The sequence below is a fragment of the Lemur catta genome, chromosome 26, assembly GCF_020740605.2.
Source record: "Lemur catta isolate mLemCat1 chromosome 26, mLemCat1.pri, whole genome shotgun sequence".
In the NCBI taxonomy this organism is placed as follows: Eukaryota; Metazoa; Chordata; class Mammalia; order Primates; family Lemuridae; genus Lemur; species Lemur catta.
The window spans coordinates 2583394-2602138 of NC_059153.1; the positions used below are offsets into that span (position 1 = coordinate 2583394).

Genomic DNA, 18745 nt, shown 5'->3' on the forward strand with positions numbered 1-18745 from the left:
CTTATCCTTTTTTAAAAGAGGGCTTTTAAGGGATTCATTTTTATTCTTTTTATTTTTTTCAGGGATTCATTTTTACCATTAAATGTTTGCAGAACTGTTGGTAAACCTCATATTGGTGATAAAGGTGTTTATTTCTAGGCATGTATATGTGTGTTTAGTTACAAGCTGTGTTATTAAATTTGTATTGGATTCTACCTCTTCTCTAGTTCCTGAGGAATTCATGTATAACCCCCTCACCCGATCGTACGGAGAACCTCATAAACGACCAGAAGTTCAGAATTCCACTGTGGAGTTCATTGCTTCTTCAGATTACATGGTAACTGTTCAGTGTTGAAATCAGTTGTCGGACACGATTGTTTTGGTCATCTGTGATTGTGTTTAGTGAATTCTTACCCAGATTTCGAAGTTGTTTATAGTATTAATTTTTAAAACTAGTACCGAAAGTTGATATTTACCAATAGAAAACTCATTCTAAAGGTTATTTGATCTCCTAGGAGGATGTATGACATCATTAAGAAATGTTAGTAATGTTTTATGATGAGCACTACCATTTATAATTTTGTCATTTTGATTTGATTACTTACATGGAATGAATGTGGATATTCTTTTACCATTTAACATTTAAGACCCTCAAAACAGAAAAATGTTCATTTTTGCCAAAAACGTTAAGTTCCCAGGGTCTAAAGATACCACCATCTTACTTACTAGTTCACCCAGTATAGTTATCAAGATAAATGGATATTGACTTCATTCTAATTTTTCATTTTGATTTTTCCTTTCTGTTTCAATCATAAAATTCTACCAATTCTTTAATTATATTGACTCTAAGATTTCATTCTTTTTTTCCACTTATAAAAATGAATTCTTGGCCCAAGTTCTGACCATCTTCTTTATTATATGTTCTCGTTTTTAATATATTTATAATAACTATGTTTCTTCCATATCCTCATTTCTAATCCTGGTCTGCAAAAATTTAAATTGTTCCTAGTAAAAAAAGGTGAACAAGAGCAACTAATATGCACTAAGTTCCTGGTACTTAATCCATCTTTATTTTTGTGGCCTTTTGTGTCTAGTTTAGTTTATGTCCACTTAACTACTATTTTCATGTCTGTTTCTGTATTAATTGTAATAAACTTTCTCTTGATCACTTTTACTCTCAACTTCTTACCTTCCTTATAACATTATGTTCTCAACTCTGTTCTGGGCCCTTAGGAATCTTAGTCCAATTGAATGGTAAAGCAAGAAATAACCTTTAATTTTTGCCATATGATTCATATGACCCTTGGTTGGCGTATTTTTTGTATATTTTTATATATTTTTTATTATATTCTTTTATTTTAACTTTCTATAATAGCAATTTTCAAGCTTACTCCAAAGAAGAGAAAATAGTATGATGAACCACCGTTAACCTGTCACCAGGCTTCAACAATTACCAACATCAAGGCTGGGCATGGTGGCTCACACATGTAACCCTAGCACTTTGCAGGACTGAGGCAGGAGGATCGCTTAAGCCCAGGAGTTCAAGACCAGCCTAAGCAACACAGCAAGACCCTGTCGCTACAAAAAATAAAAAAATTAGCCAGGCATGGTGGTGCACACCTGTAGTCCCAGCTACTGGAGAGGCTCAGATAGGAGGATGGCTTGAGTCCAGGAGTTTGAGGTTGCAGTGAGCTATGATGATGATGATGATGATGATGATGCCACTGCACTCTAGCTCAGGCAACAGAGCAAGACCCTGTCTCGAAAAACAAAACAAAACAATTATCAACATAAAGACTTTTTAAAAAACATATTTACAGTATATCACAAGGACTTTTTTTTTCTTTTTTTTTAAGAGGATCTCACTCCATTGCCTAGGCTGGAGTGCGGTGGCATGACCATAGCTCACCATCGCCTCAAACTCCTGGGCTCAAGCGATCCTCCTGCCTCAGCCTCCTGAGTAGCTGGGACTACAGGCATGTGCCACCACACCTAGCTAAGTTTTTCCTTTTTTTTTTTTTTTTTTTTTGAGGGATGGGGTCTCACTGTGTTGCCTAGGCTGGTCTCCAGTGATCCTCCTGCCTCAGCCTCCTGAGTAGCTGGGACTACAGGCATGCACCACCACGCCCGGCTAATTTTTTCCTTTTTTTTTTTTTTTTTTTTTTGAGGGATGGGGTCTCGCTGTGTTGCCTAGGCTGGTCTCCAGTGATCCTGCTGCCTCAGCCTCCTGAGTCTCTGGAAATACAAGCAGTTTCTTTACACTTAGCACTTATACCAGGTGGCCCAGTAGCTAGTACTAATGGCAGGTTGTCGGGTTTAAAACTTATTTTTAAATGTTTTTAGGAATAGGGAAAGGATTTATGGAAAGAGAGCTTAGCATTAAATAATAAGCTGAATTTTTTTAAAAAAGACATTTTATTAGGTGATATTGTGAGACTCAGTCTCTTTAAAAACAAAAGATATCTTAGCCAACGCTCCTTACCAGAAAACCATTTAACCCATCTACTTGGCCATTACTGTGTATTGACTGCCTTAATCCACAACCAGCTTTATAGGAAAAAAAATTAAAGAAAGGAATACCATTGTTATTAGCACATAAAATCTTACAAAATAACAAACCTACTTATGTATTTTTTGGTATAATATATTCAGTAAATACCCAGCAGTAATAGTGATGTAAAAAGAATAACTTATACCTATGAAATAACATTATTTTTATTCCTTTCAGCTTCGTCCTCCTCAACCTGCAGTTTACTTGTTTGTTTTAGATGTGTCTCATAACGCAGTGGAGGCTGGATATTTGACAATTTTATGCCAGTCGCTGTTAGAAAATCTAGACAAGTAAGAATTTTTTTTCCTCATATTTGTGTGTATGTATATAAATAGGAAATGTTTATTACCAATTTATGCAGTTGGCTTTTATTAAGTTTGGTTACATTCATCCATCAACTAAAGGGTACTTGTTGTCTACTATAGAGTAAGGATCCTCCTACTTGAATTATTATGATTTATCACTTGGTATCTGAATCACAAAATCATAGAAGTTTCATATTTAGTCAGGAACTTAGATCTTTTCTAACTTATCCCTCTGACTTAGCCGATCTGAACACTGAGCCCCAGAAAGCCGAACTTGGCCTGAGTGTCAGGAATTAGACAAGACTATTACGAAAAAGACAAAAGATATCAAGTGTTGGCAAGAATGTGGAGAAAAGGGAACTCTTGCAAACTTTTGGGAATGTAAATTAGCACAGCCATTATGGAAAACAGTATGGATGTTCCTCAGAAAATTAAAAGTAGAATTACATGTGTTCTAGAAATCCTGCTGGATTATATGGTAATTCATGTGGAAATTAGTATGTTGAAGAGATAACTGCACGCTCATGTTTATTGCAGCATTTCTCATAGGAACCAAGATATGGAATCAGCCCAAGTGTACATCAGTGGATGAGTGGATAAAGAAAATGTGGTTTATATGCAGATGAAATACTCTTCCACCTTTAAAAAGAAAAAAAAATGTTGTCATTTGTGATGCCCTGGATGAACTTAGACATTATGTTAAGTGAAACAGGACAGACAGACAAATACCACGTGATCTCACTCATATGTGACATCTAAAAAACTTGATGTCATCGAAGTAGAGAGCAGAATGGTTGTTAGCAGGGTAGGGTGCTGTAGGGCGGAGGATCGGGGAGATGTTGGTCGAAGGTACAAAATTTCAGTTAGATAGGAGGGATAAGTTCAAGAGATCTATTGTGCAACATCATGACTATAGTTAACAACAATATGTTATAGTCTTAAAAAATGCTAACAGACTTATTTGAAGTGTTCTCACTGTAAAAATAAAAACTGTGTGAGGTAGTGCGCATGTTCATTAGTTAGATTTAGCCATTCAGCAAGGCTTATATATTTTAAAACGTGCTGTACATGATAGATACATACAATTTTATTTGTCAATTTAAATAAAATATAATTTGTAATAAATGAAAGAATTTGTGAAAAAAAAGAATCTGTATGAGAGAAATCTAGTCGTAGTTTATGCCTGAGCAAGGAGTTTTTTGTAAGTTAGTTTTGCTTGCACTAATGAGAGAATTTGCCAGATAAAGGGAAGGAGGGAATGGTCTTTATGCTCACTATGTTAGGGAGCCAGAAACTGAGCTCTTCATCTTGGCTCATGAGTGATGAGGCTGCATTGTGGAAACAGAGTCTAAAATAGGTGGTTGATACCTGGCTCTAGTTCCTTCTTCTGTGTCTGCCAAGATTGCTCATGAAGGAGCCTTTCAGCTAGATTTAAAAATGAACCTTCCGAAACTCTGGAAAACAAAGTTATTTGCACATTTCTTTTTTTACTCCACCACCCACGAGAGAGATGACTGAAGATTGTTAGTAAGAGTGGTTGGCTGCCACAGTGGGTCTTGGCATGTGTAGACGGGGGGGTGGTTTGTGTGAATACTTTGTCACAAGTGCTCTGGGGATTCCGAAAGATTCTCATCCCTCTTCCATTTGAGCTGAGAGTCCTTGCCTTGTTGAGTGCTACTTCTGGTCACCATACTGCGTATCCCTGATCTTGGCTTGTCAAAGAAACTGATAACATTAAAATATATACAAGATTTGTTTTTTTTCAATTTCAAGTATCTTAGGGGGTCCAAGTGTTTTTGTTACATGGATGACTTATGTCACGCTGAAGTCAGGGTTTCAGTGTGCCCGTCACCAGAATAGCATATATTATACCTGATAGGTAGATTTTTGTCCCTTGCCCCCCTCCCGCCCTCCACCCTTCCTAGTTTCCAATGCCCATTACACCACTTTGTGACCATTGTATATCCGTTATTTAGCCCCCACTTATAAGTCAGAACATGGGGTATTTGTTTTCCCATTCCTGAGATATTTCACTTAGTATAATGGTCTCCAGTTCCATCCAAGTTGCTGCAAAAGACATTATTTCATTCCTTTGTATGGCTGAGTAGTACTCCATGGTGTGTGTGTGTGTATCTCACGTTTTCTTTACCTGCTCATCAGTTGATGAACGCTTAGGTTGGTTCCACATCTTTGCTATTGTGAATTGTGCTGCACTAAACAGTCAGGTACAGGTGTCTTTTTTATACAATGATTTCTTTTCCTTTGGGTAGATACCCAGTAGTGGGACTGCTGGATCGAATGGTAGCTCTACTTTTATTAATAGGTCTTTGAGGAATCTCCGTACCGCTTTCCGTAGCGGCTGTCCTATAACAGTTTACATTCCCACTGGCAGTATATAAGCATCCCCTTTCCCTGCATCCACGCCAACATCTACTGTTTTTTGACTTTTCAGTAATGGCCATTCTGACAGGGGTAAGGTGCTATCTCATTGTGGTTTTAATTTGCATTTCCCTGGTAATTAGTGATGTTGAATATTTTTTCATATTTTTTTTGGCCATTTGTCTATCTTCTTTTGAGAAAAATCTGTTCATGTCTTTTGTCTTCTTTTTGATGGGGTTATTTGTTTTCTTCTTGCTGATTTGCTTGAGTTTTTTGTAGATCCTGGATATTAGCCCTCTGTCGGATATGTGGTTTGTGAATATTTTCTCCTATTCTGTAGGTTGTCTGTTTATTGATTATTTCGTTTGCTGTGCAGAAACTTTTTAATTTAATTAACTCCCATTTATTTTTGTTGTTGCTGTATTTGCTTTTGAGGTCTTAGTCATAAATTCTTTGCCTAGACCAGTCAGTTGTCCATAACATTAGTAATCCTTCATGCTTTGATGCACATTCTGTTTTGGCATCTTAAGATATTCGAAGATATTTTAAAGGCATTGCTAAAACAATAAATTACATAACTGAAGTTAACATAGTTGGTGGTACTGTGAAATATACTTCTTGTAAGATGAGGCATCTATTTTATTATTAATAAGGAAATGGCAATTTATTCTTTTATGTGGTGGCATTGACTTTTGAAAAAATTTTAAAGGATTGATGATAGATAAACTGATAAATGTTTCAGTGTTTTTTAGTGTGGTCTTTGTTTAAAATTTTACACATTAAAATCTGATTTGCATTATATTCAATCTTTCCTTGGAAAATACTCATTTGTCATTCTGCCCTTAAACAAAATATACCATTGTTGTAGAATTGGAACTGAAAATATGAGTTAAGTTTTCACTGAAAAAGAGTATGTTTCAAAAGCAAGTTAGCAAGCAGTCTTTTATTTTTTAATCTTTTTTTTTTTTTAGTTTTGGTTTATTCTTATTTGAATACGGAGTAGTTCAGTTTTCTGAAGCGTGAATTTTAAATATGTCAATGGTTTCATCTGAAAATGGCAAGTTGCATCCTTGCTCTTTTCTGATATATATTAGTTTAGAATAAGGGTCAGTGTTCGGTCACCCATAAAAAAGCGTATGTGTAATTAGACTTAGTTTACTGTTTCATTATTTTCTGAAAGAAAACATGTTACTGAGCACTTTGAATTTCAAATTGTCTTTTTCATCTTTAGGCTTCCTGGAGATTCACGAACAAGAATAGGATTCATGACCTTTGATAGCACTATTCATTTCTACAATTTACAAGAAGGATTATCACAGCCTCAGATGTTGATTGTGTCTGATATAGATGGTAGGCAGTCAGAAATATAAGTTTTTCCAATTCCAGACTTTGAGATGGGGGCTGCTTTATTTTACAATACATGTTATGTGCTGTGAGAATAATTTCGTGCACTTTGATATTTGTTTTGAAATAGTTGTTTTTCTGTAAATAACTTGATTCTGAGTTTTTTTTTATGCCTGTGTCTATATTATACACACACGTATGTGTAATATATATATAGCATATACACTTAATAAAGTAATATTATAGTATGCATTACATGTATGACTTGATAAAAACTAAGATTTTCCTAAAAAAAAAAAAAAAAAAAAAAACCTAAGATTTTCTAATTTGTTATATTCTTTTGACTTGATTTGTTGATGAAAATATATGTTTTTCCCATAGATGTTTTTCTGCCTACACCGGACAGTTTACTTGTGAATCTATATGAAAGTAAAGAGGTGAGATTGATTTATTTTTCTTACCGTATCAAAATATCTCTGTTATTTCATCTGTTAACTGAAATGTGTGATGTTCGCTTACTTGATATATTAATATTGCAAACAGTAACAATGAAGGTAGCCTATCTGTCGACGCCTCAGTTTATGGTCCCCAGAAATGCAGGGACACGTAGTATACTCTGGAATGTTTTTAAGAATGTTGCCGTGAATGCTCAGTAATTCAGCTTTCAATCTTTGTCTTCCCAGCTTATAAAAGACTTACTGAGTGCATTACCACACATGTTCACCAATACAAGAGAAACTCACAGTGCCCTTGGTCCTGCGCTTCAGGCTGCGTTTAAATTAATGTCTCCAACAGGTGGCCGTGTGTCTGTATTTCAGACACAATTACCTTCCTTGGGTGCAGGACTGCTGCAGTCCAGAGAAGATCCCAATCAGAGGTCAAGTACAAAGGTACTTTCCATTTAGTTTCTCTGTCACATTCAAGATGCTGTTTTCTACCTCTACAGACTGTATAATTATTTGTTTATTATTCTACTTTTCTACATCATTAATTAAAAAAAAAACTGGTAAGAGAATTTAACTCAAATTCTTTGTTTTTGTGTTGCAGTATATTTTTTTTTTTTTTTTTGAGACAGAGTCTCGCTCTGCTGCCCGGGCTAGAGTGCTGTGGCATCAGCCTCGCTCACAGCAACCTCAGACTCCTGGGCTCAAGCGATCCTCCTGCCTCAGCCTCCCAAGTAGCTGGGACTACCGGCATGCACCACCATGCCCGGCTAATTTTTTTTTTCCTATATATTTTTAGTTGTCCGGTTAATTTCTTTCTATTTTTTAGTAGAGACGGGGTCTCACTCTTGCTCAGGCTGGTCTCGAACTCCTGACCTCGAGCGATCCACCCGCCTCGGCCTCCCAGAGTGCTAAGATTACAGGTGTGAGCCACCGCGCCCAGCCTGTATATTATTTTTATTACTTTATAAGTCTTAGAAAATTTAGAAATCATTTACTTTAACGCTTCCGTTTTACAGATGAGGAAAGTATCTTGCTATTTAATGGTAAAGGTGTGACTGGATTTTCTGACTCCAGTGCTCTTTTCTGTTACATAAGTGGTAAAACTTACTAGATGCAAGCTGTTTATAATTTCATATGCTCATACTAATAAACTTTTAAATTATAAATATAATACAGGTCATTGTATAAAACTTGGAAAGTGAGGCCAGGTGTGGTGGCTCACACCTCTAATCCTAGCACTTTGGGAGGATGAGGAGGGAGGAGTGCTTGAGGCCCAGAAGTTGAGACCAGCCTGAGTAAGAACATGACACTGTCTCTACACAAAGTAGAAAAATTAGCCGAGCGAGCATGGTGGTCGTGCATATCTGTAGTCCCAGCTACTCAGGAGACTGAGGCAGGAGGATCGCTTGAGCCCAGGAGTTTGAGGCTGCAGTGAGCTATGATCACACCGCTGTACTCTAGCCTGGGTGATAGAGTGAGACCTTATCTTTAAAAAGAAAAAAAAGGATTAACGTTTTGTTAGGCAATATAACGTGGTGATTAAGAACTTGGAGACTCTTAGCAAGTTTTTTTTTTCTCTTCTGGGAGAAAAAAAAAACAATGTGGCGACTCTCCAGTGTCACCATCTCAGCTCAAGTTCCCTCACACCAAAAGGAAAACCTTCCTTAGTCGTGTATTCTATCACGTTATTACGTAACAGTTTTAATAACGGTTAGCAGGGCTCACTCTGGAGCCAGACTTCTTAGGTTTATATTGTGGCATCCACTGCTCAGTAACTGTGTAATCTTGGTCAAGTTACTTAATCAGTTTTTGCCTCAGTTTCCTCACCTGTAAAATGTAAATAATGAAAACTGTGTGAAATATGTGTCGTGAAAATTAAATTATTTAATTCCTATCAAACATCTCAAGCAGTGCTGGTGCATAAGTGCTTTTTTGTAAACATAAGCTGTTCTTACTGTAGGAAATCTATGCCGACTGCCTAGACATTTTAAAAACTCTGTAGTTTGGTAGGGGGACAGAGGTTATCCTCTTTCTTACTATAAGAGTGACAGAAAAATGTGTGCATAATTAAAGATTTCTAGCTGTTTCTTTATGATATGTTGACTTAGGTGGTACAACATCTTGGCCCTGCAACTGATTTTTATAAGAAACTCGCTTTAGATTGCTCAGGACAGCAGACTGCAGTGGATTTATTCCTTCTAAGTTCACAGTATTCTGATCTTGCTTCTCTAGGTAAGGAGACATCACTGTGTTTATCTGTCTACACAAACATTTTAATACGTAACTAAATCTAAACTCTTCGAGCATTCTCAGTATTTGGGGGAGAGCGTCCTGTGAATTAGCTACAGAATATCTATGAAAATTATCAGCAAACTTTAAAGCACTATGCAAATATAAAATGCCATTAGTATTTGGTTTGTCTAAAATGATTCCCTTACCATTCTGCTCAATAATAAACTTTATTGTATGTTACATTTTATAAATGTTTCTGTTTTCTCAGATTTATGTGCTATTCGTATTTCGACAGCTTGAATTTTCTCGTTATGACTTAGATTTATTCATACTATGGAGGCTGTAATGCTGTTGGACAAGCAGAATATTATTATTTCCATGGCTAATACTTTCTGTATTTCTCTCCAAAGCGTGCATGTCCAAGTATTCCGCTGGGTGCATCTATTATTACCCATCTTTCCACTACACTCACAATCCTTCACAAGCAGAAAAGTTACAAAAAGACCTAAAACGGTACCTCACAAGAAAAATTGGATTCGAAGCTGTTATGAGAATAAGGTGTACTAAAGGTATGAAGTTGTAAAATGCTCTATGTTAAATACTTACATCAAAATCAGTAAGCATTTTGTATATTGCACACCTATGATGATGACTGTTCATCTAGACGACTTTCCTTTTGATCCAGTTAGCTCCCACCCTGTTATAAACATATGTAGTTACTGGGCCAGGCACGGTGGCTCCTGTCTGTAATCCCAGCACTTTGCTTGAGCCCAGGAGTTCAAGACCAGCCTGGGCAACATAGCAATACCCTATCTCTAAAAAAGAATAAGAAAAATTAGCCAGGTGTGGTGACTCGCACCTATAGTCCTAGCTGCTCAGGAGGCTGAGGCAGGAGGATCACTTGAGCCCAGGAGTTCAAGGCTGCAGTGAGCTATGATCATGACACTGTACTCTAGACTGGGCAATGGAGCAAGACCCTTTCTCTAAAAAACACTCTCTCTCTCTCTCTCTCTCTCTCTCTCTCGTTATAGTTATTGACTAATCGCCCAATTTTTTAAAATAACTTGAATAAGTGGACAAAAGTAATGTTCTGCTTTACTCAGAAAGAACCTAAGAAAGCTTATATTGGAAATCATTTGGGAAAGAGAATTAGGAGAATAGGGAAGATCTTAAATGAGAATTGTCAAATTAAGGATCTTTGCCTTCATGCTTATTTAATTTACATTTCCTTGGTTTTATGTGAATGGTTTTTTGGAGAGATTCTGATCCCTTATTTTAAGTCTAAGATGCGCTGCACAGTAACCTTCATTTACTTAATTTTGTACATTAGGTCTATGTCTGACTTCAAATCACATATGAGAAATGTTAATAAGATCAGGCATCAATATAAATTAAGTGTGTAGTCTGCCTTTTATTAATATATAAGCTGCATTGGTTGTTTGGATTACTGTTTTAGAAACTCTGCCTACGCTTCAATCGTTCTCCCCGGTTACCTTTTTGATTCTAAATCAAATACCTCTGTGACTTTAAAAAGTAACTCTAGCTTGAGGTAAAGATCCTGCTGTTACCTTCATCTTTTATACGAAGTTTTCTCTTTTTTAGGTCTTTCAATGCACACTTTTCACGGAAACTTCTTTGTCCGTTCCACCGATTTGTTGTCCCTTGCCAACATCAACCCTGACGCCGGGTTTGCAGTGCAGCTGTCGATTGAAGAAAGTTTGACGGATACGTCCTTGGTGTGTTTTCAGACGGCCCTGCTGTACACGTCGAGCAAAGGTAACGGTGACAGAGGTGAAATACAGCCTGCAGCACCAGTCCTCCCTCCTTTCCCACGCTCTTCAGTGGAGTGGGGAGAAAGAATGAGTACACAGTGGGAAGTAATGGAATTTGCATTAGTTAATCAAATATATGTCCTGTTATTTTCTTTCTTTTTTTAACACTCACTTTTGAATCTGTAAACGATATACTTTTTTTGATTTGTGGGAGATTCCATTCCTAGGATTATATGTTTCTGGCAAACAATTCATGCTAAATCCAGCCCTGCCATCCTTCCTTTGCATTAGTTCTTGCCCCATAAAGTTAACAACTGCATAGCAATGAAGGCCTTCGTTTGTTATTTGACCGTCTTATGTTTTCTGATAATTTTATTCTGTCGGATGTGGTTTAGAGTGAGTTTTGTTCAAATAAAAGCTAGAACTTAACGTTCATCTATGTATGAACTATAGTATATGTTCCTAAGTCTACCTTTAGATTTGAGAGTGTTTAATTTTCCTTAAAGCATGTTAACTGGGAACCTTTGTTTTTGCATTTCAAAATCCTCTTGGTGATTGAATCCAGCCGAAACAATAGCTTGAATAAAATTTTGACGTGTTTGCTTTGTTTCTGTGTTGGTCCAGTGTGTTTTGCAATGACACTCATTCATCGTTTTGTTCAGGTGAGCGGCGGATCAGAGTGCACACGCTCTGCTTGCCGGTGGTAAGTTCACTGGCAGATGTGTATGCGGGAGTGGATGTACAAGCCGCCATCTGCCTCCTGGCAAACATGGGTGAGTGAAACATGAAGGAACAGCCAAAACACATTTTCCTCTCTTAAAAACTGAAGCCAGGTTGCTTTTCTTTTACCTAAGAAATCTCTTATTCAAAAAATATATGCTGGCCGGGCACGGTGGCTCACGCCTATCATCCTAGCACTCTGGGAGGCCGAGGCGGGAGGATCGCTCGAGGTCAGGAGTTCGAGACCAGCCTGAGCAAGAGCGAGACCCCGTCTCTACTAAAAATAGAAAGAAATTATCTGGCCAACTAAAATATATATATATAGAAAAAATCAGCCGGGCATGGTGGTGCATGCCTGTAGTCCCAGCTACTCGGGAGGCTGAGGCAGGAGGATCGCTTGAACCCAGGAGTTGGAGGTTGCTGTGAGCTAGGCTGATGCCACGGCACTCTAGCCCGGGCAACAGAGCAAGACTCTGTCTCAAAAAAAAAAAAAAAAAAGACACTTGAAATGAGGGATCTGAGGAAGTGTGTTTTTCCATCCTAAAAACTTACATTTTGTTTTTTAAGTACTACTTATACATTTGATATCTTATAGTGCTCACAGGAATCTAACGGTTGCATACTTTTCATTTTGGGGTTGCCTCATAGCTGTGGATCGATCGGTTTCGTCAAGTCTGTCGGACGCCAGGGACGCCTTGGTGAACGCCGTCGTGGACTCCCTGTCTGCCTATGGCTCGACCGTCTCGAGTTTGCAGCACTCTGCGCTGGTAGCACCCAGCTCCCTCAAGCTGTTTCCCCTCTACGTCCTGGCCCTTCTCAAACAGGTAGCTTTCCATGCACTGTTTGATTTCATAAGGTTTGTGTTTGTTTTTGTTTGGAGACAGAGTCTCGCTCCGTCACCCTGGCTAGAGTGAGTGCCGTGGTGTCAGCCTCGCTCACAGCAACCTCCAACTCCTGGGCTCAAGCATCCTCCTGCCTCAGCCTCCCCAGTAGCTGGGACTACAGGCATGCACCAACATGCCCGGCTAATTTTTTCTATATATACTTTTAGTTGTCCAGGTCATTTCTTTCTATTTTTAGTAGAGACGGGGTCTCGCTCTTGCTCAGGCTGGTCTCGAACTCCTGACCTCGAGCGATCCTCCAGCCTCGGCCTCCCAGAGTGCTAGGATTACAGGTGTGAGCCACCGCGCCCAGCCTGCCTTTTATTAATATATAAGCTGCATTGGCCTATTTAATAAGGTTTTTAAAATTTTTTGAATACATATAAGAAAAAATGAAATCTAGGTGGTTGTTTTGTAATACTTAACTAGAAGATTATATACTTCAGCATTGGGAAAGTCAAAGAGAAGGTCAGTGGAAAATGAAGGGATCTAAATACATGATGACTCCAGGGACACGGTACGTTCTTGATGCGGTCACAGCTCACTCTTAATTTGTCCTTCTAAAGAGATTCTCAGGACAGGATCTAATATTTATCGAACATCTTTCCATGTCTCGGGCACCATAATAGGTGTTATGTAGCTATCGTCTTGTTTAATCCTCACAGCCACCTAGGGAGGTGTTATTTTCCCTCTGTCTTACAGTGACAGTACTGTTCAGAGAAGCTGAGCAACTTGCTCCACTGCAGAGCTGAGAGTTGACTCCAGGTGCTTCTGATTTGAATTCCATGCTTTTCCCAGGACTGATAATACATATTTGCTTTAATATTTATATTTTACTTCAAAACATGTTATCTTTTTCCTTGTAGAAAGCATTTAGAACGGGTACAAGCACACGCCTGGACGATCGCGTGTATGCCATGTGTCAGATCAAGTCTCAGCCGCTTGTCCATCTGATGAAGGTGATCCATCCCAACTTATACAGGATAGACAGATTGACAGACGAGGTACGCGTCTTAATGCGTTTGAAATTTTTAAATTTGAGCGTACTTGAGTGTCTTGATTCTACAGTTAAGGCAATAACATAGTATCAACTATCTTTTTCCATTCTTCCCCACCACCCCCATGGTAGTAATACATGAATTAAGGACACAAGCTTTGAATCTGATTGGATGATGGGACTCTCAGGTACTATCAGTGGTTATGGAGTTTTAAAAAATGGTTTCATATGAGAAGTAATTTGTGGGTTTGCTTATAACATTTATTACAAAGCTAAGTTGTAGAGTGGGCATTTCCATTTATATTTTGTAGGTATTGACTGTTTCTGATATGGTCAGTTGAAATTTTGATTATACAGTAAACCAAATCTGGTATCCAATAATAACTTCAGTGTGCCCCAATATGTAGTGGAGGGTCTTTTTTCTTCCATGTGTGAAAACTGTATTGTTTGGAATTAGTATGAATTCCAGGCATAGCATTGTGTCACTAAAGAAATGTAAAAGGTGTCTTGCTGTGCAGCAGTCTGCAGTCACACTTGTCATATATCCTGACCCCAAAAGGGAAGGAAATGTGATAGGTTGTTTTACATATTCATGTCTTCACTTTTTTAATTTGAAGACATTTGAAGGTCGCGATTCTGCGGCCAAGATGGTAACACATGATCAATATTTTTTGCATCCTACGAAGCTCTCAAGGGTCATTTTCCAGTATTTCATAAAGAGTAGCCATTCCTCCCAGTCTATGACGGCAGTGACGTAAGCTCATCCACACTCTCTTTGTCTTTTCAGGGCGCAGTACACGTTAACGACAGGGTTGTGCCCCAGCCACCGCTTCAAAAACTGTCCGCAGAGAAGCTGACCAGGGAAGGCGCTTTCCTTATGGACTGCGGCTCTGTAAGCACAAGCTTCACTCTGTCTCAGCTGGGAAAAAAGAAACACTCACAGGGTCCAGCCCTGCTAGAGGGGGCAGTGAAAGGTGGATTGGGAACTGAGAGGCAGTAAGGGGGTAGATGCTCCCTGGTGGTCTCTTCCGGAAAGCCTTGCTTCTTCCGCTCTGCTTACCGACCTTCCTGACGCCTTCGCACCTCCCCGTGCCAGGCACGCGTGAGCCCGCAGTTAGAAACCAGCCTGGGCAGCACGGCGAGCTCCGTCTCTTAGAAAAAGATTGGTTACTGGTACTAGAGGTCAATTCACTGTAAACTTCTCTAGTTGGACATATATTGAGATATATTATAGGTTAATAAACTGTAATCCCATGGATTGTTTACTATCATGGATTAAATATACTTGACAAAGAGAAGCAAAGAGATAAATTCCTGTCTTCGAGGACTTTACCATACAGAATCATAAAATTTAAAAGCACCGCAAGAGTTCGTCTAGCTCAGCTTACATCCGCTGTCAGAAATTTCATGAATGATTTAGGAGATCAGAACTCCCTGGACAGGGCTAGTGGTGACCTGTCAGAATGGTCAGGATAGCTTCAGAACAATACCTCGTGAGCTGGAAGAGAATTTGGACAGCCACAGAAGAGGGGGAGACACATGAGTTAAAATATAGAGATAGTAATTGAAATAGGGGATGGGAAACACAGCCGATTATCCCAATTAAAACATTGCATTTCTATGGGGGAAATAAGTGAAGAAGGTAAAATATATTTTATGGGAAACCTTAAAATTTAAGCAACAAAGATATGAACCACTCTTGATTCTTAGATGGAGATTTATAATTTACCAATGATAGGTTTCCATGTCACTTGTATGTTTGTCCCTACTGTATTTGAGATAGTGTACTTTACCTCTTTTATGCATGATAATCTTGAGGAAAATTAGCTATGATGGGTTTTCTTAACTATTAGGGAGTTTTAATATTTTGTTGCCTTTTGTTTTTAGGTTTTTTATATTTGGATTGGGAAAGGCTGTGACAATAATTTCATAGAGGACGTGCTTGGGTATCCTAATTTTGCATCCATACCACAGAAAATGGTCAGTGGATTTTATACAACTTTAACTTTTTGTTTGCTTGTTTGTGACTTATTTGTGTGTGTTTGCTTGTTAATGACTAAGACATCGTGGACTGGGAGACTGAAGCAGGAAGATCCCTGGAGCCCAGGAGTCCAAGGCTGTAGTGCACTGTGGTTGTGCCTGTGAGTAACCACTGCATTGCAGCCTGGGCAACATAGCAAGACCCTGTCTCTTTCAAAAGGCAAAAAAAAAGGAATAGTGTCTGAAGAGAGTCTAGTATGTGTATAAGTATAATGTGACCCTATTTGTATTTTTAAAAATGTGTTTGTCTGTATAATAATAATAGCTCTATATACACTTAGAAAATATCTGAAAAATTTATATTAAAATGGAAATGTTTTTGTTTCTATACTTTTTAAATACTGACATGAATTATGAATGTAATTAACACAAACATTTTAATTTAAATTTTATTACATACTATTTACTTTGAAGTATTTAGTCTACTATTAAGTTGGCTTTTAAAAAGAAAAATAAATCTTACCTTTATGTATACATGTGTGTATATATACACACACACACAAATAATAGACTTTTAGATCTTTTTAAAATAGTCTTGCATATAGTTTTAAAATATATTTTACACATCCACACTGTTCTTTGAACTTCCTTACCTTTGAACTTTAAGGATTTAAAGGAAATGAATTAAATGAAATTCTCCCAGAACATCTATTTTTAGAATAGGATATAATATGTAATTGTTAAGGGAATTTGGACTCAATGGTAGTCCCCTTCATTTGTATATTTCCTTTAGAAGAAGCATAAAGATGTCACACACCCCCAGTGACATGCTAATTATTGTGTGCATTTCATTGACTTATCCAGAAAAGCTCAATATTTAGGTAAAATAAATACGTATTAAACCTATTTTATTGACTTACCCAGGAAAACAGAAACGTATTTGTCAGCCATTTGGATTTTGTTTGTCTTGTTGCTGCTGTTGGCGGCTGGGGACTCGAGTGCTGGCAGGTGGCTGGTGGTGGCGGGAACCGTGAATTAGTTGTAATACTGCTGAAGTCTGTAAGAAAGGAAATGATTTCCTAATTCCTTTCCCCAGACACATCTTCCAGAACTGGACACGCTTTCATCGGAAAGAGCCAGATCCTTTATAACGTGGCTTAGAGACAGCAGACCGCTCAGCCCAGTCCTTCACGTGGTGAAGTAAGTAGTTTTGCAGGTTAATCACGAAGTCGCCTTTTCCCGTGCAATCTGTATGCAATTGCTTGTCTCCAAAGCAAACTTGAAATAATAGCAAAGTATATTCTGGTGTTAGAAGGTCCTTACTTGATTCATATCCCGAGTTCCATTTTCTGACGTCTCCAGGTATCAGTAATATTTTATTTAAATGTATAATTATTGTTTTTAAGAATATGCATTTTCAGATAGATGCCCTTTCTCTCTTTTCCAGAGACGAGAGTCCTGCCAAAACGGAATTTTTCCAGCATTTGATTGAAGACCGGACAGAAGCTGCGTTCTCTTACTATGAATTTCTGCTTCACGTTCAGCAGCAGATTTGTAAGTGAAGTGGAATCAAATCGAGTCAGAAGAAAAAGGATCCACACACACCTGGGTATAGACCATAATCTGTCAGAGAAGCGCTTAGGCAATTTCAGTGCAGTCCCGTATTGTCACGAGACACGGTGCTCAGTGCCCTGTCGGGGGCTTTGGCACCAGGTCAAGGGGAAGAAAGAAAGTGGCAGGTTTTCTCCAGCCTAAATTAGTGGTGATGCCGACGCCATGTCACCACGTAGGTTTTGAATGGGTTTACACCCTTCAGTAGTCTGGCAGTGCCGTGGGCTGTTCATTGCAAGCTGGCAAATTCACGTAGCTCTGTGCAATGATACGTCCTAATGCAAACTTAGATATAAATGCTTTTTTCTTATAATTAACCTAACACTCTGGACTTGAACCTCTGACAAGAGATGCCCAAAGACAGTGGTACCGTGTTAAACTTTGTTTATATGAATTACTTTTTAACAAGGAATGATTCTTTATTCATTAAATGAACTCAACATTTTTCCCTGTAAAAAAAAAAAACAAAACAGAGTTTCAGTACATGAACTATAGAAAAAGTATATATATATAATGTACATAAATGTTACATTTGTAAAGAAAATGTAAAAATTTAACTACAGAATATGAATTGCTTAAACTGTGCTGCATTGTTGGATGACAACTCTTTTTGTCACAGTTAGAGAATGAGGTTGATTAATGCATATTATGAATTGAGTCCACAAAGGAAACACAAAACTCTTTATAATCTGTTAAATCTTTTATGTGGATTTATTTATGATCAGCCTACTAATTAAAAATATTTTGCTTGACAGTATGGTTTGGTGGTTTTTTGGGGTTTTTTGTTTTTGTGTGGGGGTTGGTAGTTTTTTTTTTTTTAACATATAGGTTATATTGAATTTACTACTTGGAAATGCAATGATATTGCGTTTCAGTTAGTCATACATGTAAATCAATACATTTTCATTTGTCTGTGGACCTTACCAAGTACTTATTCCGTTTGTATCCTAAAAGACAAATGGTGCTACTTTCAAAATATTCTTAATGACTAAGTGTAATCTTAAGTTGTCTTTCTCATTTAAATTAGGCATTTTTCCGCATACTTATAGCAAGAAAATTTTAATAACATGTGACTGTCCTATTTAATTGACTTTAAGATTACCATCTTGAATTTTGAGAGTGATTTTATTCTGATCAAGAAATAACAGTCACGGCGTATTTACTATAAAAACTGTTAATGATCCGTCACACTGTGGAATGGAATTGCATTCTGTGTCCTATGAAAAGTCCCCTTCAACACGCTTTGCAAGGAAAAAGACTCTGGGTGTGCGTGGTGAGTGGTTTGTACTGGTTTTTTGCTTTCAAGCATCTCTTTTCTTTGGATAAAAATATAAAAGCACTCTCGCGTTCCCTGATGGGAAGTGAGAGGTTAAATGACTCACCGTACATGACACTGCTTACTAATTAGTGACAGAGCTGCTAGTATAGGCCCAGATGTTCTCTCTCCCCTCCACCCACTGCCACCCCGGGACTGTGTTTGTCCCTGTGTCCCGCTGCCTCCAGCCAGAGATTAGGGGAAGCTGTAGTACTGTGAGGGCAGCCGTATGC

General features: G+C 38.0%; 1 protein-coding gene across 6 annotated transcripts in view; it reads left to right on the forward strand.

Annotated features, from left to right (window-relative positions):
* SEC24B (SEC24 homolog B, COPII coat complex component) overlaps positions 1 to 17954 on the forward strand; it is a 57369-nt gene extending 39415 nt beyond the window's left edge. For 5 of the 6 annotated variants that reach the window (XM_045537465.1, XM_045537466.1, XM_045537467.1 and 2 more), the window contains 15 exons: positions 207 to 316; positions 2708 to 2820; positions 6446 to 6564; positions 6940 to 6995; positions 7242 to 7448; positions 9113 to 9236; positions 9647 to 9805; positions 10839 to 11012; positions 11671 to 11781; positions 12377 to 12552; positions 13476 to 13613; positions 14394 to 14498; positions 15494 to 15586; positions 16683 to 16786; positions 17034 to 17954. In XM_045537465.1, coding sequence (XP_045393421.1) covers positions 207 to 316; positions 2708 to 2820; positions 6446 to 6564; positions 6940 to 6995; positions 7242 to 7448; positions 9113 to 9236; positions 9647 to 9805; positions 10839 to 11012; positions 11671 to 11781; positions 12377 to 12552; positions 13476 to 13613; positions 14394 to 14498; positions 15494 to 15586; positions 16683 to 16786; positions 17034 to 17148 — 1904 coding nt within the window. In that variant the 3' untranslated portion in view covers positions 17149 to 17954. Of the gene's footprint in view, positions 1 to 206; positions 317 to 2707; positions 2821 to 6445; positions 6565 to 6939; positions 6996 to 7241; positions 7449 to 9112; positions 9237 to 9646; positions 9806 to 10838; positions 11013 to 11670; positions 11782 to 12376; positions 12553 to 13475; positions 13614 to 14393; positions 14501 to 15493; positions 15587 to 16682; positions 16787 to 17033 lie in introns of those variants that run through there. The other variant, XR_006731475.1, reaches the window with a different exon arrangement.
* The last annotated feature ends 791 nt before the right edge of the window (positions 17955 to 18745 follow it).